General features: G+C 46.7%; 1 protein-coding gene across 5 annotated transcripts in view; it reads left to right on the forward strand.

Moving 5' to 3' along the window:
• abtb1 (ankyrin repeat and BTB (POZ) domain containing 1) overlaps positions 1-24,629 on the forward strand; it is a 98,572-nt gene that overhangs the window by 14,932 nt on the left and 59,011 nt on the right. Inside the window, exons 1-3 of one of the 5 annotated variants that reach the window (XM_086002102.1) lie at positions 14,947-15,009; positions 16,791-16,944; positions 19,281-19,336. The exons of 1 other annotated variant lie outside the window; for it this stretch is intronic. Coding sequence is in view for 2 of the 4 variants with exons in the window: in XM_086002097.1 (XP_085858223.1) it covers positions 14,947-15,009; positions 19,281-19,336 (119 nt within the window). In the remaining 2 variants the exon portion in view is untranslated. Of the gene's footprint in view, positions 1-14,946; positions 15,010-16,790; positions 16,945-19,280; positions 19,337-24,629 lie in introns of those variants that run through there. 3 more of the 5 variants (XM_086002097.1, XM_086002098.1, XM_086002101.1) reach the window with 3 other exon arrangements.

Genomic DNA, 24,629 nt, shown 5'->3' on the forward strand with positions numbered 1-24,629 from the left:
GTCAGAGGAGCCGTCTTTCAGATGAGACGTTAAACCGAGGCCCCGTCTGCGCTCTCAGGTGGACGTAAAAGATCCCACGGCCACTATTTTGAAGAAAAGCAGGGGAGTTATCCCCGGTGTCCTGGCCAATATTTATCCCTCCGCCAACGTCGCAAACAGATTATCTGATCATTATCACAATGCTGTTTATGGGAGCTTGCTGTGCACAAATTGGCTGCCGTGTTTCTTACATTACAAGTGACTACACTACAGTACTTGATTACTGTAAAGCGTTTTTCCTGAGATCTTGAAAGCAGCTACAGAAATGCAAGTCTTTTTCTTTTTTCAGGGAAGGGAACCTGTCACCTCTACCTGGCCTGGCCTATACATGGTTGTCCCTTAATGTCCTTGGGGGGGGGGGGGGGGGGGGGGCGGGGGATACTGAGCATGGGCAATGAATGCTGCCCTGTCGCCATCACCCACATTCCAAGAACAAAAGTATTTAAAAAACAATGTTAGTAACAGTTTTCTCCATAACATCCCCCGCCTTCGCCACTGCCTCAGCCCGTCTGCTGCAGAAACCCTCATCCATGCTTTTGCTACTTCCAGACTCCACTATTCCGAAGCTCTCCTGGCCGGTCGGAATCCCATCTTCCACCCTCCATAAATTTGAGCTGTTGCAAAACTCTGCTGTCTGCCCGTATCCTAACTCGCACCAAGTCCTGTTCACCCATTCTTCGTGGGCAGCACGGTGGCATAGTGGTTAGCACTGTTGCCTCACAGCACCAGGGACCCGGGTTCGAATCCGGCCTCGGGTGACTGTGCAAACTCCACACAGACATTCTCCCCGTGTTTGCGTGGGTTTCCTCCGGGTGCTCCGGTTTCCTCCCACAGTCCAAAGATGTGCGGGTTAGGTTGATTGGCTATGATAAATTGGCCCTTAGTGTTAGGGGGATTAAATACGTGGGGTTACAGGGATAGGGTGGGATATGTGTTGGTGTAGGGGTTACGGGGATCGGGTGGGATATGTGTCGGTGCAGGCTCGATGGGCCGAAATGGCCTCTATCTGCACTGTGGGGTTTCTGTGATTCTTCTTCTTGGGCAGTCCCTCGGAACCGAGGATGACTTGCTTCCACATTTAAAATGAGTTCTCAGGTGACTGATGAGTCCAATGCGGGACCTACAGTCTCTGTCACAGGTGGGGCAGACGGTGGTTGAAGGGGCGAGTGGGAAGGGTGGTTGGTTGACGTGCGCTCCTTGCACTTGGCTTCCGCTTGCTCCCGGCGAAGAGACTCGAGGTGTTTGGCGCCTTCCCGGATGCTTCTCCTCCACTTTGTGCGGTCTTGGGCCAGGGATTCCCAGGTGTCGGTGGGGATGTTACACTTTTTCAAGGAGGCTCTGAGGGTGTCCTTGAAGCGTTTCCTCTGCCCACCTGGGGCTCTCTTGCCGTGTCGGAGCTCCGAGTAGAGTGCTTGTTTTGGGAGTCTCGTATCGGGCATGCGGACAATGTGACCCGTCCATCGGAGCTGATCGAGCGTGGTCAAAGCTTCGATGTTGGCCTGAGCAAGAACACTGACGTTGGTGCGCCTATCCTGCCAATGGATTTGCAGGATCTTGCGGAGGTCAGAGAGTCAAGTACAAGGCTTCATGGCAGCACCCTCGTTCCAAGCACTGGCATCTGCTGGACTACGTTATTGTCCGAGCGAGGGACCGCAAGGACGTCCGCATCACCCGTGCCATGACAGGAGTTGATGACTGCTGGACAGACCACCGCCTAATCCGCTCTGTCATCTCCATCAATGTAGCCCCAAAACAGTGGTGGCAACAGAAACAATGCCATTCACCCATCACCCCTGTGCTCGCTGACCTACATTGGCACCCGGCCCACCAATGCCTCGATTTTTAGAATTCTCATCTATGTGTTCTATGTTGAATAGCAAGCTTGCTACAAAACGGAGAGTAGGGGTTAAAGGTAGTTACTCACCTTGCAAAAGGTGGGAAGTGGAGTTCCGCAAGGATTGGTGCTGGGACCACTGTTGTACAAACCGTTTATGTAAATGGTGAACTTGGGAAATCAGAAGTACAATTTCAAAATTTGCAGACTACAGCAAATTGGGGGGGTGTAGTTAATACACAGGAGAACTGCGGCAAAATGCAGGTAGACATTAATAAACTTGCTGAATGGGTGTGTAATTGGCAAATGAGCTTCAGTATAGACACGTGTGAGGTGGTACATTTTGGTAGGAAGAATAAGGAGGCCACACACTCCTTGGAAAATAAGTGTCTAAATGGGGTAAAGGAGCAGAGGGATCTGGGTTACAGATACACAAATCACTAAAAGTAGCGACGCAGGTTAATAAGGGCATTAAAAGAAAGTAAACCAAGCACTGAGGTTGATTTCTAGAGGGATAGAATTAAAAAGCAGAGAAGTTATGTTAAACATTGAATAGAACCTTGCTTTCGAAGAACAGTTGTTGCTTCTCGGTGTTGGTGTACCATGGAGTGCTACAGTGGAGGGTTTCTCATGATCTGACCTAAAATGGGAGCAGTCCTTTTCTACTGCCTAGCTGCAAAACTAATTCATGATCCTTGCTCCTGCTACATTTCTTTCTCATTTTTTCTCTCTGTCTCTCTTTCTCTCCCCTCTCTTTCACTCTCTTTCTCCTGCTCTCTCTTTTTCCCTCTCCCTCTCTTTCTCCCTCTCTCTCCCCCCTCTCTCTCTCTCTCATAGAAACATAGAAGATAGGAGCAGGAGTAGGCCATTCGGCCCCTCGAGCCTGCTCCGCCATTCAATGCGATCATGGCTGATCATCCAAATTCAGTACCCTGTCCCTGCCTTCTCCCCATATCCCTTGATCCCTTTAGCCTTAAGAAATATATCCAACTCCTTCTTGAATATATTTAATGAATTGGCCTCCACTGCCTTCTGTGGTAGAGAATTCCACAGGTTCACCACTCTCTGGGTGAAGAAATTCCTCCTCATCTCTGTCCTAAATGGCTTACCCCTTATCTTTAGACTGTGACCCCTGGTTCTGGACTCCCCGACCATCGGGAACATCCTTCCTGCATCTAGTCTGTCCAGTCCTGTCAGAATTTTATAAGTTTTAATGAGATCCTCTCTCATTCTTCTAAACTCCAGCGATTATTAGCCCGTATCTATTTTACCAGTTACATCCTCAAAAAATTGCAGTAGATTAGTGGAGCACGATTTACCTTTTGTAAATCCATGTTGACTTTGTCCGATCCTGTCACTGTTTTCCAAGTGCTCTGCTATTACATCTTTTATTATAATGGACTCCAGCAATTTCCCCACTACCGATGTCAGGCTTACCGTACTATAATTCCCCGTTTTCTCTCGACCACCTTTTTTGAATAGTGGGGTTACATTAGCTACCCTCCAATTCCAGAGTCTATAGAATTTTGGAAGATGACCAGCAATGCATCTACTATTTCTAGGGCCACATCGCTCTTTCTTCCTCTCTCGCTCTTTCTCCCTCCCTCTCTCGTTCTCTCTCCCCTCCCTCTCTCGCCCTCCCTCCCTCCCCTCCCTCTCTCGCCCTCTTCTCCAAATATGACTCCATGGGCACTGGCAGCTGACCCACCTGGCCTTTCTTTCATATCAGAGCCCAGATGGTGAGCGTTAGCAAATTATTTGACCATGGGCGACATCGTAGGTGGACATGATCCTGTTCTCACCTGACTACCATCCCTGCCAGTAGACACGTGTGGCTGTCAAGAGCAGGAACCCTGACTGCGGGAAATTGTAGTTCACAGTTAAGTCATGTTGTGCATGGAGGAGATAATTTTCCGTGTTTGTGCTTCCGACTGCAAGCCAACATTAATACCTTCCCTAGGGACGGCACCCTGGCATGGTGGGAATCTTTGTGTGCTCCTATGACCCCGAGAGATACAGTGGCAAGAGTGTAACTCCTGATGGGACTGCCCAAAGCCAAACAGGTCAAAAGGCAGGAGCCAGACTAAAGGCCAGTAGGGGGTTGCGAGCCTCTCGACGTAAAAAAAACCTTTGGTTACGGAAACAACCCAGAGAGAAGATGAGTCTGTTACAGACCTGCAAATATAAACACCAGCTGCGTGGAGCTGCGATTTGCTGGATGTAAGGCAAGATGATATCCGATCGGGGTCAAATATCTCTGTGGAAAGACAGCAGTGGAAGAAATAGTTACCTCGTGCCACTAGGAACAGGAGGATCTAACTACGTTAGTGGACGTGAGAATCGTGAGCAGCGCACACCTAAATTTCTAACGTGCATTGCCGGTGGCTGAAGTCCATCTGAAAGTCGGCACCTCCGACAGTGCAGCTCTCCCTCAGTACTGTACTGGGAGTGTTAGCCTGGATTATGCGCTCAAGGCTCTGGAGTGGGACTTGAAGAACCCTCTGACTCAGAGGCGAAAGGGTTACCCTCCGCACCAGGGCTGAATCTCTGAGCCGCAAGTACAGAAGAACTGGGGGATGTAAATGTTGAAATAGGAACAGAAAATGCTGGAAACCAACAGTGGGTCAGTCAGCATCTGCGCGAGGCAAGCTAGGTCAATGTTTGGGTGGGGACCCATCTTTAGGAGTGATAAAGGGTTACACCCAAAATGTTAACTTGTTTTTCTCTCTGCAGATGCTCCCCAACCTGCCCTATATTTCCAGCTTGACTCGGCACTGCTATCCGGGTCAGAAGGTTTTAGGTTCACGTCGCCATCAGAACTTGAGCACAGAATATAAGATGACACTCTGGCGCAGTACTGGAGGATATATTGCATTGTAGGAAGTGCCACATATTAAATGAAGCATTAAACAGTCTGTCTGTTCCGAGGGTTCCGATGTAGGTTAAAAATGACCATGAACAAAATTCAAAGAAGAACAGTGTTAAACATAGAAGATAGGAGCAGGAGTAGGCCATTCGGCCCCTCGAGCCTGCTCCGCCATTCAGTGAGATCATGGCTGATCATCCAAATTCAGTACCCGGTCCCTGCTTTCTCCCCATATCCCTTGATCCCTTTAGCCTTGAGAAATATATCCAACTCCTTCTTGAATATATTTAATGAATTGGCCTCTACTGCCTTGTGTGGTAGAGAATTCCACAGGTTCACCACTCTCTGGGTGAAGAAATTCCTCCTCATCTCTGTCCTAAATGGCCTACCCCTTATCCTTAGACTGTGACCCCTGGTTCTGGACCCCCCCACCATCGGGAACATCCTTCCTGCATCTAATCTGTCTAGTCCTGTTAGAATTTTATAAGTTTCAATGAGATCCCCTCATTCTTCTAAACTCCAGTGAGTATAAGCCCAATCGACCCAATCTCTCCTCATACGTCATTCCTGCCATCCCAGGTATCAGTCTGGTGAATCTGCGCTGCACTCCCTCCATGGCAAGAACATCCTTCCTCAGATAAGGCGACCAAAACTGCACACAATACTCAAGATGTGGCCTCACCAAGGTCCGGCCCAAGCCCGGAGGAGCCAGTGTCCGACAAATCTGGAGTGAAACGGAGTAAAAAGATGTGTTCTCCTGATGTCCTGGCCAATGTACATAATCAACACATTATTAACTCATTATTTATGTCATTGCCATATTTGGAAAGCTGACATTTGCATACGCAATAGCTATTGTGTTTCAATGTAACACGTTGTAACATTACTATGATTGAGTTACGCTGCAGCTGTAGCCTCTGTGCAAAGCAGTCTCACTTTGCAGCAGTGTTCAGAGCAGTAGAGTAATCGTAGGGGTCAGGTGCTGATCTGACTCTGGAGCGAAGTAGAGTGAGACTCTGTCCTCCGTTTCACTCCAGATTTGTTGGACACTGGCTCCTCCCGGGCTTGGGCGGGACACTGGCTCCTCCCGGGCTTGGGCGGGACACTGGCTCCCTCGGGCTCGGGCCGGACACTGGCTCCTCAGGGCTCGGGTGGGACACTGGCTCCTCCCGGGCTCGGGCGGGACACTGGCTCCTCCCGGGCTCGGGCGGGACACTGGCTCCTCCCGGGCTCGGGCCGGACACTGGCTGCTCCCGGGCTCGGGCCGGACACTGGCTCCTCCCGGGCTCGGGCGGGACACTGGCTCCTCCCGGGCTCGGGCGGGACACCGGCTCCTCCCGGGCCGGGGCCGGACACCGGCTCCTCCCGGGCCGGGGCCGGACACCGGCTCCTCCCGGGCCGGGGCCGGACACCGGCTCCTCCCGGGCCGGGGCCGGACACCGGCTCCTCCGGCTCCGGAATTATAATATAGCTTCAGCGTTGGTGAAAAGTGCAGCCTCTTCCTACCGACTCTATGGTTGTAGGGTAAATAATGACGCACTATGTAAATGCGTTTTATTTCTGCTTTTATTTCAGATTTATTGTGTCTCTGGCAAAAACGGAGTCAGTTGATGCGTTCGAAAGGAGCAATTCCTAATTCAACAGACAGTTGGTGGGGCGGGGGGAGGGAGTGATTGTGTGCAGGAAACATGAAGCATGACCGCCTGAGTCTTAAACAGTATCCAGATGAAGATTGGTCAAATGGCCTTTTCTTGGTTTTTATGTTTTATCCTTAGGATTTCAGTGAAGTGCAATCAATGGCTGAGAGATTTTTGTCCAATTCTTAAAGCATAATTAATGGTTATGTGAAATTCTTGTACCATTAAACAGGCTCAGCAATACAATTATCCTTTTGTGTCCTGTCAAATGTGTGTTATCTCAAAGAAGCATTGTAAGCTGCATAGTTTGAAAAACTTGTGATTACAGGTCTGTCACTGGTGGTGGGACCAACTTGAGGTGAAGAATTTAAGAGTATCACACATAACATAAGAAATAGGAGCAGGAGTCGGCCATTCGGCCCCTCGAGCCTGCTCCACCATTCAATGAGATCATGGCTGATCTTCTGCCTCAACTCCATTCACCGGCCCTATTGCCATATCCCTTGATGCCTTTACTAGTCAGAAATCTATCGACTTCTGTTTTGAATATACCCAATGACTGAGCCTCCACAGCCCTCTGGGGTAGAGAATTCCAAAGATTCACCACCCTCTGTGTGAAGAAATTTCTTCTCATCTCGGTCCTGAATGGCCTATCCTTTACCCTGAGGCTGTGGCCCCTGGTTCTAGACTCCCCAGCCAAGGGAAACATTCTCCCAGCATCCACCCTATCAAGCCCTGTAATAATTTTGTATGCTTCAATGAGATCCCCTCTCATTCTTCTGAATTCAAGAGAATACAGGCATAGTTTACTCAATCTCTTCTCATATGACAGTCCCGCCATCCCAGGAATCAATCTCGTGAACCTTCGTTGCACTCCCTCTATGGCAAGTATATCCTTCCTTGGGTAAGGAGACCAAAATTGTACACAGTACTCCAGGTGTGGTCTCACCAAGGCCCTATATAATTGGAGTAGGACTTCTTTACTCCTGTACTCAAATCCTCTTGTAATGAAGGCCAGCATACCATTTGTCTTCCTAATGGCTTGCTGCACCTGCACATTCACTTTCAGTGACTCATGTACAAGGACACCCAGGTCCCTTTGAGCATCTGCATTCCCCAATCTTTCACCATTTAGGAAATACTCTGCCTTTCTGTTTTTTCTACCAAAGTGGATAACTTCACATTTATCCACATTATATTCCATCTGCCATGTTCTCGCCCACTCACTGAGCCTGTCGAGATCCCCTTGAAGCCTCTTCACATCCTCTTTGCAACTGACACGGCCACCTAGCTTTGTATCATCAGCAAATTTGGAAATTTAGTCCCCTCATCCAGATCGTTGATATAGATTGTGAATAGCTGGGGCCCAAGCACCGATCCTTGTGGTACCCCACTAGTCACAGCCTGCCATCCTGAAAAAGACCCGTTTATCCCTACTCATTGTTTTTTGTCTGCTAACCAATTCTCAATCCATGCAAGTATATTACCCCCAATTCCATGTGCCCTCTTGTGTGGGACCTTATCGAAGGCCTTCTGAAAATCCAAATACACCACATCTACTGGTTCCCCTTTGTCTGCTCCACTAGTTACATCCTCAAAGAACTCCAATAGGTTTGTTAAACAGGATTTCCCTTTCATAAATCCGTGTTGACTCTGCCCAATCTTCTTACTATTAGTTTCTAAGTGCCCAGTTATTGCATCCTTTATAATAGATTCCAGCATTTTCCCAACTACTGATGTGAGGCTAACAGGTCTGTAGTTCCCCATTTTCTCCCTCCCTCCATTCTTAAATAGCGGGGTTACATTTGCTATCCTCCAATCTGCAGGAACTGTTCCAGAATCTATAGAATTTTGGAAGATGACAACCAATGCGTCCACTATCCCAATGGCCACCTCTTTCAAAACCCTAGGATGTAGGTCATCCGGTCCTTGGGATTTATCAACTTTTAGTCCCATTAATTTTGCTAGTACTGTTTTTTTACTAATAATTTCTGTAAGTTCCTCATTCTCGCCACACCCTTGGTTTTCTTGTATGTCTTCCTCCGTGAAGACAGAAACAAAAGTATTTATTTAATTTCTCTGCCATTTCCTCATTCCCCATTATAAATTCTCCCGTCTCTGACGGTAAAGGACCTACATTTACCCTTGCTAGTCTTTTCCTTTTTACATACCTATAGAAGCTTTTACAATCCGTTTTTATATTTTTCGCTAGTTTGTGCTCATATTCCATTTTCCCTTTCTTTATCAATTTCTTGGTCCCCCTTTGCTGATTTCTAAAAAGATTATGAAGGAAGAACGAACAAACTGGCATATATACAGTGCCTTACTGTTTCCCAGAGTCCCATGGCTCTTCACAAACAATGAAATTACTCTTTGTAAGCGCAGCCTTTGTTTAAAAAAAATTAATTCTCGGAATGTGGGTGTCGCTGGCAAGGCTGGCATTTATTGCCCATTCCGAATTGCGCTTCAGAAGGTGGTCGTGGGCCGCCTTAAACCACTGCAGTCCGTGTGGTGAAGGTGCTCCCACAGTGCTGTTAGGGAGGGATTTCCAGGATTTTGACCCAGCGACGATGAAGAAACGGCTGATATGTGTCCAAGTCCGGATGGTGTGTGACTTGGTGGGGAACTTGGAGATGGCGGTGTTCCCATGTGCCTGCTGCCCTTGTCCTCCTGGGTGGTAAAGGTCACGGGTTTGGGGTGTACTGATGAAGAGACTATTCAGAGAAACGCCATTTTTCTCATAGTGAGGCCTCACAAACAGGAATGAGGTAGAATTTACATCACCGAAACAGGCCAAACTGGTCGATGCTGGTGTTTATGCTGCACACACGCCTCTTCCCACCCCTTTTCATCTCACCCCATCAGCATCTCCTATTCATTTCCTCCTCCTGTATTTATCTAACTTCCCCTTAAATGCATCTGTGCTATTCGCCTCAACCACTCCCTGAGGTAGCGAGTTCAAGAAAGAACCTCTGAGCACTTAATGCAATTCATCAAAATGTAATGGAAACTAGGACGTGATCCCTCTATTACCATAGGTACACCACAACCGATTATATGGTCAGGCCTTCTGCTATACAGATTAACAATGTAAGCTATGTGTTGCCACGTCTGGGCCTAGTATTTAAAGGGGAGGGGCAGCGCTCTAACCTTTAAAGGGGAGGGATATCACCCTTTATGTCAATAGCAACGGTTAATATGAATGAGCAGTTAATCTGTTTCTGATCGTGTAGGTTGAGGGAGGTCTGTTGACCAGGTAACGCATCACACATTAAAACATATTGGCTTGAGCGCAGTTTTTCTCTCCTCCTCATACTATTTTGGCATAAACTTTCTAAATACCCCGAGTGACCACATTGCTGTAAGTACTGAGGGTGAGTCTTGCCAGCGGCTGCATAAGGGAATCAAACAATCGGTGAAGATGTCTGATGTTACATGTGAAATATCAAGCATGCCACTTGATTAAGTGGTCTACAGGGCTTAAATGTTGCCAATTTTCAGCCGTCAATCAGATTGGAGTTGTTATAGAACCATACAGCACAGAAGGAGGCCATTCGGGATATTGTGCCTGTGCTGACTATCCAATTAGTCCCACTCCTCTTTCCCCATAGCCCTGCAAATATTTCATTTTTTAAGTATATATCTAATTCCCTTGTGAAAGTTACTATTGAATCTGCTTCCACAACCCTTTCGGGCAGTGTGTTCCAGATCACAACAGCTGTGTTTAAAAAAAAAAAAAAAGGCAATGATAAAGAAATGTCTCTTCATCTCCCCCCGGCTTCTTAAATCTGTCTTATAATATGGTCAAATGGATTGTCCTGAATTCCCCCCCCCCCCCACCTTACCTTCCTCTGGTTAACGACCCTCCTGGTGGAACCAGTTTCACCTTATTTACTCTATCCACACCCCTCATGATTTTGAACACCTCTATCAAATCTCCCCTTAACGTTCTCTGCTCTAAGGAGAACAACCCCAGCTTCTCCAGTCTCTCCGCATAACTGAAGTTGCGAATTATGTCTCCGGCCACACACGGAGGAGTGACTCAGCTATTTTAACATTATGGGTTAGGACACTGGGGCGGCAATACTGGAGCGAAGACCCACTCTCCGGTTTTGCTTACAGCGTAGTGCCGGTTTCCTATTAACCTCGTTAGAGAGGTCATAGAAACATAGAAAAATAGGAGCAGGATTCGGCCCTTCGAGCCTGCTCCACCATTCAATATGATTATGGCTGATCCTCTATCTCAATACCACATACCCGCTCTCTCCCCATACCCCTTGATGCCTTTTGTGTCTAGAACTCTATCTCCTTAAATATATTCAGTGACTTGGCCTCCACAGCCTTCTGTGGTAGAGAATTCCACAGGTTCACCACCCTTGAGTGAAGAAATTTCTCCTGACCTCAGTCCTAAATGTCCTACCCTGTATCCTGAGACTGACCCCTCGTTCTAGACCCCCCAGCCCCGGTCAACAAAATGGGGGGCCTCTGACGGAAGTTTCGAGAACCCATGAGAATTTGGGTGGGTCCTCCTGACCCTGTCAGAAGCTCGAATTTCCGGCAGTTCATATTGTCGGAGCCCTGTCAGCTGCTGGCTTGTCATGGCTAGCACAATCTCAAAATGAAGCTGCCACTGATGGTGATTGTATCCCGTCTGGAGCAGGATGACAGCGTGGAAGCTGGAATACGAGAAGCAGCAAAGGGATAATTTATAATAAATAATTAATGGCTGATAATTTCAAAATGACCTATCTAGTAATTCTGCTGCTGAGCTTCAAATCCAAAATCCATAAGCCTGGAGATTACTGATGGTAATATCGACAGACGGACATTTAAAGCTTTTCTACAAAGTTCCTCTGCCCGATATTTTAGTGGAGCTGTTAACCCATTTAAAATATGCAGGTAAATGCTGTGTTTGAAAAGTAGGAGGAATGTGATATGAACGCGTTAAGTGTTTGTCTGGTAATATCACCAACAGTAATTTCTAGGTCATAGTATTTTGACCACAACTAGTTGATATTATTTCAAAAATGTATTTAATGTTTTGTCATCGTCGTCTTCTAAGGCAGTCCCTCGGAACCAAGGATGACTTGCTTCCACTTTAAAAATGTGACTGATGAGTCCAATGCGGGACCTACAGTCTCTGTCACAGGTGGGGCAGACGGTGGTTGAAGGGGCAGGTGGGTGGGGTGCTTGGGTTGACGTGCGCTCCTTGCGCTGCCTGCGCTTGGCTTCCGCTTGCTCCCGGCGAAGAGACTCAAGGTGTTCGGCGCCTTCCCGGAAGCTTCTCCTCCACTTTGTGCGGTCTTGGGCCAGGGATTCCCAGGTGTCGGTGGTGGGGATGTTGCACTTTTTCAAGGAGGCTTTGAGGGTGTCCTTGAAGCGTTTCCTCTGCCCACCTGGGGCGCTCTTGCCATGTCGGAGCTCCGAGTAGAGCGCTTGTTTTGAGAGTCTCTTAGCGGGGATGCGGACGATGTGACCCGTCCATCAGAGCTGATTGAGCGTGGTCAAAGCTTCGATGCTGGGGATGTTGGCCTGAGCAAGAACACTGACGTTGGTGCGCCTATCCTGCCAATGGATTTGCAGGATCTTGTGGAGGCAGTGTTGGTGGTACCAATGTTTTGTAATGAGCATATACAGGTAGACTATCCTTTATCCACACTTCCGAAAACCTCAAAACCGAAAGTTTTTTTGTGGAGCGTAAGTCGTGCGCACGACATGACCCGAGTGGCGCCAAACATGACAGGAGTGGTCCGGGAGCTCTGCCTTTCCCTGTGAGCAGGGCAGAGGGTCACAGAGTTCCCTCCTGGGTAGGAGATTGCAGGCCGAGCCGGGCAGTGTGAAGGAGGTACCGGGAGAGTGAACCCAACAATACAGCGGCCCGTCCGATAGTCTTTTCTTCCGCCCCCCCGACCTGATTTGCAGGCCAGCTTAGTGTAGGAGTCAGCCGATATCCGGCTTTCCCACAACTGGCGGCAGCAGTCGAGCCCCAGACCCCCGCTAAGTCGAGGAATTCAGATACGGAGCAGGGGGAGCCGGAAACCTCGATCTAACGGCAGAAATCAGCAGCCGTTTTGTTTGTTTTTTTTCTTCCCCTAGTGTTTTTTTAAACACTCAGGCTGTGGAAAGAGTCTCTGTAGCTTAGCAACAGCTTCAGAGACTCTTCCAAGGCAGGGCCCGAGTGTTTACAAGCTGTTGCTAAGCAACAGTGTTTGTTGTCAGATACGGAGATGAAAACCTTCTGAAATCCGAAAACCGAAACACAGCTGGGCCCAAGGTTTTCGGATAAAGGATAGTCTACCTGTATTATCGTGTATTGCTGCAATTTCCTCAGGATTTGTAAGTGGAGATGTCTCCTCTGAGTTGGAAGGTCCACAATAAGGTACCTTTTAGCTCAATGTTAAGTTTGACCTGCAACGCCTCGATTTTTAAAATTCTCATCCTTGTTTTCAAATCCCTCCGTGGCCTCACCCCTCCGTAACCTCCTCCAGCCCCACAACCCTCCGAGATATCTGCGCTCCTCTAATTCTGGCCTCTTGAGCATCCCTGATTTTAATCGCTCCACCATTGGTAGCCGTGGCCCTAAACTCTGGAATTCCCTTCCTAAATCTCTCTACCTCTCCTCCTTTAAGACGCTCCTTAAAACCTACCTCTTTGACCAAGCTTTTGGTCCTTTGCCCTAATATCTCCTTATGTAGCTCGGTGTCAAATTTTGTTTGGTAACACTCCTGTGAAGCGCCTTGGGACGTTTTGCTACGTTAAAGACGTTATATAAATGCAAGTTGTTGTTGATTACAGAAAGCAAAGTTGGAGTACAATTGCGCTCATGTTTCCTACTGTGCAACACTTCTCAGCCCTGAAGCTAGTGTTAGCTGTGGCTCAGTGGTAGCACTCTCTTCTCTTACTGCGCAGATTGTCCGATGTGCTGGTAGCATGAAAGCTTCAAGCTGTGGTAACCTGCACTTATCTCTCTCTGTCTGCCCTTATTAGAGATTGGGTCGATTGGGCTTATACTCGCTGGAGTTTAGAAGAATATGAGGGGATCTCATTGAAACTTATAACATTCTAACAGGACTAGACAGACTAGATGCAGGAAGGATGTTCCCGATGGCGGGGGAGTCCAGAACCAGGGGTCACAGTCTAAGGATAAGGGGTAAGCCATTTAGGACTGAGATGAGGAGGAATTTCTTCACCCAGAGAGTGGTGAACCTGTGGAATTCTCTACCACACAAGGCAGTTGAGGCCAATTCATTAAATATATTCAAGAAGGAGTTGGATATATTTCTTAAGGCTAAAGGGATCAAGGGGTATGGGGAGAAAGCAGGGACAGGGTACTGAATTTGGATGATCAGCCATGATCTCACTGAATGGCCTACTCCTGCTCCTATCTTCTATGTTTCTATTACAAGCTACAGGCTTTTAAAACCTTGGCATCACTTGAAAGAAGCAAAGAAAAAGAAAGAACTTGCATTTATATAGCACCTTACACGACCTCGGGACATCCCAAGTGCTTCACAGCCAATCGAGTACTTTTGAAGTGTAGTCACTGTTGCAATATCGGCAAATGTAGTCAATTTGCGCACAGCAAGCTCCCACAAACCGCAAAGAAATAAATGACCAGATAATCTGTTTTAGTAATGTTGGTTGAGGGATAAATATTGTCCAGGACACTGGGGAGAAGTCCCCTGCTCGTCTTCGAAATAGTGCCTTGGGATCTTTTGAGTCCACTTGAGAGGGCAGACAGGGCCTCGATTTAACGTCTCATCCGAAAGACGGCACCTCCGACAGTGCAGCGCTCCCTCAGCACTGCACCGGAGTGTCAGCCTAGATTACGCGCTCAAGACTCTGGAGTGGCACTTGGATCCACAACCTTCTGATTCAGAAGTGAAAGTGCTACCCACTGAGCCACGGCTGACGCCAGTAAATGCTCACATTATATGTGATGCATGATTTATAAGATATGCATAAGTTGTTGCTGCTGTTACAGGTCGACCTCTTCGGGATGTTTTGATCCCCCGTCTCAAATACCATTACTTCTGATGTTGGAGTGTTGAGTTCTCCATTCGCTGGAGCAGGGAATGAGGGAGAGAGATGGAGACTCATTCAATTTTTTTTTTTGTCTGCCCTAACATCAGCATAATGAAAGCAGAAAATACACAGAATCTTGGTTCTGATGGAAGGGTGCAACCAAAAGTGCAACTTGCTCTTTAAGTTTCTGCTGTGTGTTGTGGCATTTTCTGCTTTTATTTCAGATGCCCAGTGACTTAATAAAACTCACTACGCACTTGGTTTGAGTATAAAGCAAGGCTTTAATCAACTTGTTTCAGAACATGGAGGTCTAGTTGTACTTCACTAGTTCCTTGTCTTACAAAATGTCCCTGAAAAGCTGGGGCCAACGCCTGAGTATTTATACTCCTTGGACGGCGCCGCCAGCTGGCCGTCCAGCGTTATTTCATAAGTAGTTTCTTGATGAGATTTATAACACCCAGCATTTACGTACTTTTTATCTTTGTGTCAGGTTCAGTACGCAATTTTAGGTAAGATATTAATAGAATTTTATTTTATTTTTTCAGCTATCTGGTTGAACAGAGAGATGTGGAATTAAATGTAAAAGATAAATGGGACAGTACCCCATTGTAAGTACAGATTATCTATAATATATTAGAAATCTTATGTGTATGCACACTTCCCATCTACAAAAGCTTACTTCCTGTTCTGTTTGTGTCACGCTTTTGCCAACTTTCCATTATAAATTCCTACGTTCATATTTATAATGGAAACTGCCTATGTCAACTTGTCACGCTGTAATTACATCTTTCCACCATTGGTGGCACTGTAGTGTCTATTTTGCATGTAACAGCTCCTCGGAAACTTCCCATGCTCCAACCAGTTTTATTCCTCTGTTTCCCAAATTGCTGTACTTTTTTTCAATTTAGCTATGAATAATATTGAACAATGTTTTATAGAAATAATAATGACAGAATGTACAACTTGAAAATGGGGACAGAATGATATCTGCTTATCCTTGTTCAATTAAACCACCCACATTTACCAGCAATCTCTCCGCCTCCCTCGCCTCCTTTTTAAGACTCTCCTTAAAACCCCATCTCTTTGAACAAGCTTTGGGCCAGCCCTCCTAAACTCTCCTCCTTTGGTTTGGCATCCATTATGCCTTGGGACGTTTTTCTACATAAAGGCACTATATGAATGCAAGTTCATCCTGTTGAAGATTACATTTGGTCTTGACTTCCCATATACATCGCCAACACGGATTGACTTGTACGTGTATATTAAAAATCCATGTTTGTCCTCCAGTGCCCCCAGCCCCTCTAGGAACACCCACTACTTGTACTAAGTCCCATGAGAGGGTTTTCCTGCTGTTGTGCAGCTGAGCTATCCAAGCAGTGACACGAGGGAGGGTATTAAAGCTCTTGTCTCTCACTACCGTGGCGCCGTGCAGTGCACTGTGCAACTAATCAGCAAGTGTTTTAATTTTTCGTATAAAAACGCAAGAAGCTACATGCTGCAATTACAATTTATTTTTCCAACCGTTCTCCTCTGAAGGTGCAGACTCTAGCTTGGGGTACAGTTCCATGGGAAAAAGCTGCCCTTCAGTACCTCGTGCAAATGACCAGCCTTCATGTGTGAGCCTAGACTGTGAGTGTTGACCATGAAGGGCATTCAACAGTACTAAGCCATAGGGGGACTTCATTGTTTCCTCCTCCCTTCCCCCCCCAGTGTATTGCCCTGATCTTTTGCCAGCTGCCACTTTGGGATTGAGTCTCACAACAAGAAGATAGGAACATGCGTGGGCCATTTAGCCTCTGGAGCCTGCTCTGCCATTCAATGAGATCATGGCTGATCTGGGGCCTAACTCCAGATCCCTTAATACCTTAATTTTAAATCTGAAATTGATAGATTTAACAAAACAGTTGATCTAGCATCAATTGCCGTTTGCGGAACAGAGTTCCAAACTTCTACCACCCTTTGCGTTGTAGAGGTGTTCCCTAATTTCACTCCTGAAAGGTCTGGCTCTAACTTTTAGGCTACGTCCCCTAGCCCTAGACCTCTCAACCAGCGGAAATAGTTTCTCTCTATCTACCCTGTCTGTTCCCCTTAATACCTAGAAAACTTCGATCATATCACCCATTAACCTTCTAAATTCCAGGGAATACAACCCTAGTTTGTGTAATCTCTCCTCGTAATTTAACCCTTGGAGTCTGGGTATCATCGAGATAACGCCAGAATGCAGGTCACAGTGTCAGATTTTTCATTTAACAGTTATTTTATAAAGTGTTTTTGTTTTAAAATTAAAACTGTGTTAATTGGAATGCTGAGCAATCCATCAATTTAATTGAAAGCTCCTTAAACGAAAGCAGACAGCTCCTTTTAACGTATTCGCTTCTACAATCTTCAGGCTATTGGAATCCAAGCTTGACATCACCTAAACAACAGCAAGTTGTTATATAGCACCTTCCATGGAGCCAAACGTCCCAAGGCGCTTTACTGACGGACACCAGTCAGGAATTAGGGAACAGTTGGGGAAAGTAATGGAATGCAACATGAAAGAGGTAAATTTTTGAGTAGGCCTTTTGAAGTTGGAGATGAAGCGAGAAGGCAAAGGAATTCCGGGAGAAAGTTCAAGGGTGGTTGAAGACGCTGCCATCAATGGAGACGGGCAGGCAGGGGAGTAGCAGTGCCTCGGAGGTGCAGAGGGTCACCACTGTTTCCTCCTTCTCTTTTCAGTCTTGTTCACGTCCTGCACAACGGGCTATAGCCCTTTGACCAGATTTCTGAATAAAAACCAAGCTATAATTAAGATCTATTAACCTTTTTCATACTGAAGGATCTTCTTCAACAAGTGGTTAGGATTTGCAATGCGCTGCCTGATAGGGCGGTGGATACAGATTCAATAGTAGCCTTCAAAAGGGAATTGGATAAATACTCCAAGGAGAAAAAAATTGCAGGGATATGGGGCAAGCGAATAGGAGTGGGACTAACTGGATTGCTCTTCGAAAGAGCGGGCGCAGATTCAATGGGCTGAATGGCCGCCTCCTGTGCTGCGCTATTCTATGATTCTTTTTAGATTTCAAAATACAAGTGCCTTTTCTGGAAACACAAATATTTTAACTGATAAATGTTCTAAAGTAGGAGTAGAGAAATGCACTAGCTTGTAAGGAAAATTTATAATCTTGTCTTAATCGCACCAAACCTCCATCGGGGCAGTACCATCAACCTTCATGTGCCTTTGTTCTGGGATTGTCTTACTGAACCCATCTGCCTTGTTACGTCTTGCACCATTTTCAAAACCTAGTGACCAATTTCTCGAATCACCTTCCATAACTCTTTCCCTCCCAACTCCTGCTTGGTGCCCCTGCCCCTTTCCTCCCATGATTCAACCATTTCCCTGTGTTGAAGGCACCATATATTGCATTTGGCGATTTGTCACCAGTTTGCTCATGGGGGCAAATTGGTGACCCGATTGAAATGTTTCAACATCTTTGTTCGCTTATGGTTTCCCTTCTCCTAATCCATCCTTTGCGTCGGGTGTGATGTTAAACCGAGCACCCGCCTGCCTGTTCCTCTGGTTCAGGTGGACATTGACGATCCCATGGCTAGTCAAAGAAATGTGGGAGCTCTGCTGGTGTCACAGCCAATATTCCTCCCTCTGCCAATACCGCCTAAAACTTACTAACCGACCATTTGCCTCATTGCTCTTTGCGTGAACTTGCTTGGCGCAAAATAGTGGATTCATACGGTGACTGCACTTCAAAACATTTCATTGCATGAAATACTTCTGAGAAACATGATCAGGTGCTATTGCAAATGCAAGTACTTCCTATAAGTGCAAGTTGTTAATTTGATTTTGGTGTTGAATGCCTCTAACCCTTGAAAGGATATTTTAACAATGCACTAACGCTTAAGGTGCTATTTGTCATTACCATGTCAACCTGTGGGTCTGTGCCAAATGCTAGATGGCTTCATTATTTCATCGGTATTGGCATGTTGCAAAATACATGATGATGCAGTGCGTCGGCACATGTTGCAATGAAACAGGAAGGAAAAATTAAAAATGCCAAAGTTAAACCAGGCTGCTTCAGAAACTGCAAACTGCCTTTATTATTATTGTAGGTTTAAGTATTTAACAATAACTACAGCTGTTGTGCACAGTAACAGAGCTTGCAGTTTGCTTTTGTGTTGATACAAGAATTTTTTAGGGTGTGTTCACACTGCAACTGTAGGGTCTGCATGAAGTGGTTTCGACTTCTCACCAGCGCTAAAGTTGGAGTGCAGATTTGAAGTCGCGGGCCCGAGCTGACTCCATCGAGAAGCTGGGTGAGAGTCCCTGGAGCAGGTTGTCTCTCGCCGCTTTGTTTTGACACCACTTTGAGTGTATCTCCAGTGTGGCGTAAAACCCCAAGTATAAAAGGGGATTGGGGGGGACATTTTAAAAAACATCTTTAAACTTGAACTCCTGGGCAGCAGAGTTCAAGTTTCAGCCAGGCAGTGTAAACCGGGTTCCGTCTCGCTGAAACCCGACCTGCAGCAACAGTGCGCTGTAATCTAAATACCTTGAGAGCACATTTTATGAAGGCGCGCTCCTTTTAACTTCTCTCTGACTGTAACTGCATTGCCCTTTGTGCAGGATGACAAATACATTGAAGTCACAAAAATATATTGAGGCTCTGTAAGTCAGCACTTGTAACTTTCAACATCAAGTTCGAGCACTAAATGAAATTTCACTCAACTATTCAAAGACGTTTCTCTCAAGTCCAGCAAAAATGTTGCGTTTATTTAAAAAGGCCAATTTTTTTTTTTGAATGATCAAGTTATTGCCCTTCTAATTCAAGGAATAGGTTGGATCAGTATAATTACAGTACCACTAATTTCTCATTTTGTGTAACAGGTATTATGCGTGTCTATGTGGGCATGAGGACCTTGTTCGATATCTACTTGCCAATGGTATGGATGCTTCTAAAACTATTTCGCTTGATTTTATGATGGTTGGGCAGTATTCTGTACCTTTACACTGCTTCCCCCCCCCCCGCCCCATCCCTTTCAAAAGTTGGGCCACTAATTTATGTAAGCAGAGTTCTTTAAATCTGAAAGTTCCAAAGTCCTTCTGACTAAAAGCAAAAAGCCCTGGTTAACAACAACAACAACTTGTATTTATGTAGCGCCTTTAACGTAATAAAACGCCCCAGGAATATTTTAAGACAAAAAATTTGACGCTGATCCACATAAGGATAACTTAGGGCAGGTGACCAAAAAACTTGGTCAAAGAGCTAGGCTTTAAGGAGCGTCTTAAAGAAGGAAAGAGTGGTAGCGAGGCGGAGAGGTTTAGGGAGGGAATTCCAGAGCTCGGGGGCCCAGGCAACAGAAGGCACGGCCACCAAAGGTTGAGCGATTAAAATCAGGGATCCTCAAGAGGGCAAAATTAAAGGAGCGCAGATATCTGTGGGGGGGGGGGTTGTTGTGGGGCTGAAGGAGATTACAGAGATAGGGAGGGGCGAGGCCATGGAGGGATTTGAAAATGAGAATTTTAAAATAGAGATGTTGCTTAACCAGGAGCCAATGTAGGTCAGCGAGCACAGGGGTGATGGGTGAACAGGACTTGGTGCGAGTTAGGACACGGGCAGCCGAGTTTTGGATGACCTCAGGTTTACGTAGGGTAGAATATGGGAGGCCAGCCAGGAGTGCGTTGGAATAATGAAGTCTGGAGTTAAGAAAGGCGTGGATGAAGGTATAAAGTATTGTATTGAGGTATGGGCAATGCAGTGGGTTTAGATACAGGCATTCCCCTGTTGCAATGGGATTCAGATCCAGCCTGAACTGATGGGATGGAAGACATCTTCATCTGCTGGCTGTGAAGGTCCTACATTAAGTTACGTTTGGGAGTATCCATCTACTTCTCATCATGCGTTGGCCCAGAGTGCAGAACTGCTGCGATCGTTGGCACTAAGTTGGCAATCTTATTGAAAGGGCCCTTTCTGTTGACCAGTGCGGCAAGTGCCAGCATTTCACACTGGTGCAGGAGGAGGTTCCTCTTCTGAAGCTGGGACCGAGGGACGGTTGTCCATGGTGAGTAGGGCGAGCTTTATTCTGCATCGAACCCTGCTCTACCTCGATTTTTGCCCTTTCCCTCCCCGCTTGGTGTTGGTCCTTTTTTCTCTTTAACGTCCTGCACTTGAAACACAAGTCGTTCTACCCGACATGAGTGCTTGCTACTGAAACTGGATGCCCGAAATAGTTCTAATCTCTTGCCACCTGTTGATTACAAAATTCACATTAAAAAAAAATTGTACTTCAACATTTATTTACAAAATACCTAGCTTGTAGGTTTCGAGTGTAACGCAGCGTCTGCAATCGTTTTGCCTTGCTCTGAAAAAAGCAAGAACTTGCATTTCGATAGCGCCTTTTACGACCTCATGATGTCCCAAAGCGCTTTACAGCCAATGAAGTACTTTTGGAGTGTAGTCACTGTAATGTAGAAAAAGCGGCAGCCAATTTGAACACAGTAAGACCCACTAACAGAAATGTGATAATGACCAGACAATCTCTTTTAGGTATAATTGCAAAATACTGCGGATGCTGGAAATCTGAAATAACAACGGAAAATGCTGGGAATACTCAGCAGGCCAGGCATCTCCAGCTTTTTCCAGTTCTGACGAAGGGTCCCAGACCTGAAACGTTGGCTCTGTTTCTCTCTCCACGGAGGCTGCCCGGCCTGCTGAGTGTTTCCAGCATTTTCTGTTTTTATTTCTCTTTTAGGTGTTGGTTGAGTGATAAACATTAGCAAGGACACTGGGGAGAACCTCCCTGCTCTTCGAAATAGTGCCGTGGGATCTTTTATGTCCACCTGAGAAGGCAGACGGGGCCTCGGTTTAACGTCTCGTCCGAAAGACGACACCTCCGACAGTGCAGCGGAGCCTCAGTACTGCACTGGAGTCTCAGCCTGGATTTTGTGCTCAAGTGTCTGGAGTGGGACTTTAACCCCAAAACCTTCTGACTCAGACGAGAGTGCTACCCACTGAGCTACAGCTAGCAGTATGGCTTCATGGCCGAGAAGCGTTGTACAGTAGTAAACATGAGCTTAATTGTACGCCAACCCTGCTTTCTTTAATCATATTGCAATGAGCTAAAGGTACCTTAGTCAGTTCATCCCTTTGTCCCTCATTAACAGTGGCACATGACCTGTTCCATGCAATGAGGAAAAGTACATGAGGATCAATAAATGACCGTGGTGGGACTAGGATTCAACATTTGCTGTGCTGACAAGTGGGCCTCCGAACCACATTTGACGATGGTAATGCCATTGAATGCTCTCTCCCCTTGGCATTCAACGGCATTACCATTGCCAAGTCCCCCACCATCAACATCCTGCGGAGGTCACCATTGACCAGAAACTCAACTGGACCAGCCACATAAATATATCGCCGTTCCTTCATCGTCGCTGGGTCAAAATCCTGGAACTCCCTCCCTAACAGCGCTGTGGGAGCACCTTCACCACACGGACTGCAGCGGTTCAAGAAGACGGCTCACCACCACCTCCTCAAGGGCAATTGGGGATGGGCAATAAATGCTGGCTTTGCCAGCGACGCCCACATCCCAGGAATGAATAAAAAGGAACATGATTGGTAATGGTGATCTGAGGCATCTTAGTGATGAGTAACACTAACAATGACACTTAAGTAAATTAAATTTAACAGAAACACCACAGAATGTGTCTGGGGAGGGGAAACTGACTCACTGTAATTTCTTTTCCCTTGTTGGTGGAGAAATATCATTTAAATATTTTTGTGAGTCACTTCCTCCCTAACATCAGTGTGGTTAAAGGACGCTAACACAACAAAGTTATTTATTTAAATGAAGGAATGACCATCAACCCCAAGAATGACCTTCGGCCCAGCCTCCGAAGAGCTCGACAGAAATAGCCTTGGGTTGGGACAAGGAAGTATACTTTTATAAACCAGTACATGTCCCGCAGCATTGCTTGGGCGGGGTGGGGGGGGGGATGGTGCACTAAATGAGGTTGATCCTTGATATTAGAAGGATGAGCTATAGGGAATGATTGGATAAGATGGGGATCTGCAGCTTTGAAGAGAGACTTCTAAGAGGGAACCATACAGGGGGACATAAGGTACGTAACAGGATAGAAAAACAAAACCTGGGACTATACTTTAAGATATGCCTGGGAAGTTGGACAAGAGGGTTAGGGTTGTGAATGGCATGTTCACGACAATTACCAGGGAGTATTTCTTCACACAGTAGTTGCCTTTATAGCTGCAACGGTTTCCAGGAAGGGATGGCTGGTTGAGGCCAGGAAACCAGATGAACCGAACAAGCAGCTGGATACTGTAATGGGGAGATGGTAGGGGTTGGTATTCTGGAAGAATTAAATCCAGTGGGCTAAATCATCTCGGCCTAACTCGTGATAGGGCAAGGCTGGTATTGGGTGGGGGCGCGGGTGGGGGGGAGGAGAGTGATGGAGATGATTTTAAAAAAAAACTGAGTCAATCCATATTGGGCTTGTGATAAATGGGGTCCCAGGCTTCTGGAGGCCTAGGTCTTTCTACATTGATCTACTAATAAAGTTACAGTAACTGGAGTAACTCCCTCCAGTTTAATATATTTATGTACGTTCACCCATCACCCCTGTGCTCGCTGACCTACATTGGTTCCCGGTTAAGCAATACCTCGATTTTAAAGTGATCATCCTTGTTTTCAAATCCCTCCATGGCCTCGCGCCTCCCTAATTCTGTTATCTCCTCCAGCCCCACAACCCTCCCAAGATATCTGCGCTCCTCCAATTCTGGCCTCTTGAGCATCCCTGATTTTAATTGCTCAACCATTGGCGGCCGTGACTTCAGCTGCCTCAGCCCTAAGCTCCGGAATTCCCTCCCTAAACACCTCTGCCTCTCTACCTCTTTTTCCTCCTTTAAGACGCTCCTTAAAACCTACCTCTGTGACCCTCATCTGCCCTAATATCTCCTTATGTGGCTCGGTGTCAAATTTTGTTTTATAACGCTCCTGTGAAACGCCTTGGGACGTTTTACTATGTTAAAGGTGCTATATAAATACAAATTGTAGTAGTAGGTTGTGGGCGGTGGGGACGATATTCTTTTTGGATTTACCCCCCCCCCCCCCCCCCCCTTTACCATTTTGGCCTCTGCATCGATTCTGAACTGATGTGGTGTAAATGCAAAGTGTAAACAGCTTTGCACTGATGCCAACTTGCAGTGCAACTGCACCCGTATAAAAGTAAGGAATACATAAATATCAGAATGACATTGTGAAAGAAGAACTTTAACTTCCTATTTTCTCCTTACAAAAAAAAATTTGTTTAAATTAATTTCTGGTTGAAAACCAGCTATACAGAACGTGTTATGGCCAAAAATATAACTTAGAGTATCTTGACTAATGCAGGAACTATAGATTCCTGTCATTCACGAGTTATCTGATTAGCCAGTCAGTCAGTTTGGCTCAATTGTTTTAAAAAAAAGAAAGACTTACTGTAATGTATATACCTTTTAAGGGGGGAACTATCTTTTACAGCTCATGTATACTGCAGTACCGGCAGTGACCACACCTGTATATAGCCCTGAGTAGTAATCTGTACAGATCAGTTCCAGTGTGAGCCACGTTGAGTAAATACCTGTTGTACCGTTCTCCTGCAGTCTGTGTCTTATTATACACGGACACAACATTGGCGACGAGGCAAGTTCGAACCTACCTGCAACTCCGCATCACCTCCCGGGGATTTGTTCCTGGAGATCAGTGGATTGGAGGTCAAGGCCAGAGACTCGGGCGTCGACCACGGGCAACCGCCCAGTCATCCAGCAGAGACTCGAGAATTGCGGGGGAGGCTGTCGAGAGCCAGGCTTGGCTTTCCAGTCGAGGTGGTCCAGCGAAACGGGCTGGCAACAAGTAGTGCGCAGACCCTTCCCGGACAGCGGCGGGCTAGAGCCCGACCGAGCGGCACAGCAAAGGGCCGAGCAGCGTCGACGGGGGAGAGAGAGAGGGCAGAGCGCACAGGGCGCAGCCGGTGTTCAGGGGCCGAGCAGCGTCGGAGAGAGGGAGAGAGAGACGCGCAGAAACCTGCGAGGCGCCGCCATTGCCACGAGGACCGCCAAGAGCGGCGTTGGCAGCAGCGCAGGAGAAGCGCGCGAAACCTACAGGGCGCCGCCATTGCCACGAGAACCGCCGGGAGCGGCATTGGCAGCAGCGGGGGAGGAAGGAAAGCGCGGGAGACGCC

The sequence above is a fragment of the Somniosus microcephalus genome, chromosome 11 (assembly GCF_052327205.1).
Source record: "Somniosus microcephalus isolate GS21.2 chromosome 11, FLI_Smic_1.0, whole genome shotgun sequence".
Taxonomy (NCBI): Eukaryota; Metazoa; Chordata; class Chondrichthyes; order Squaliformes; family Somniosidae; genus Somniosus; species Somniosus microcephalus.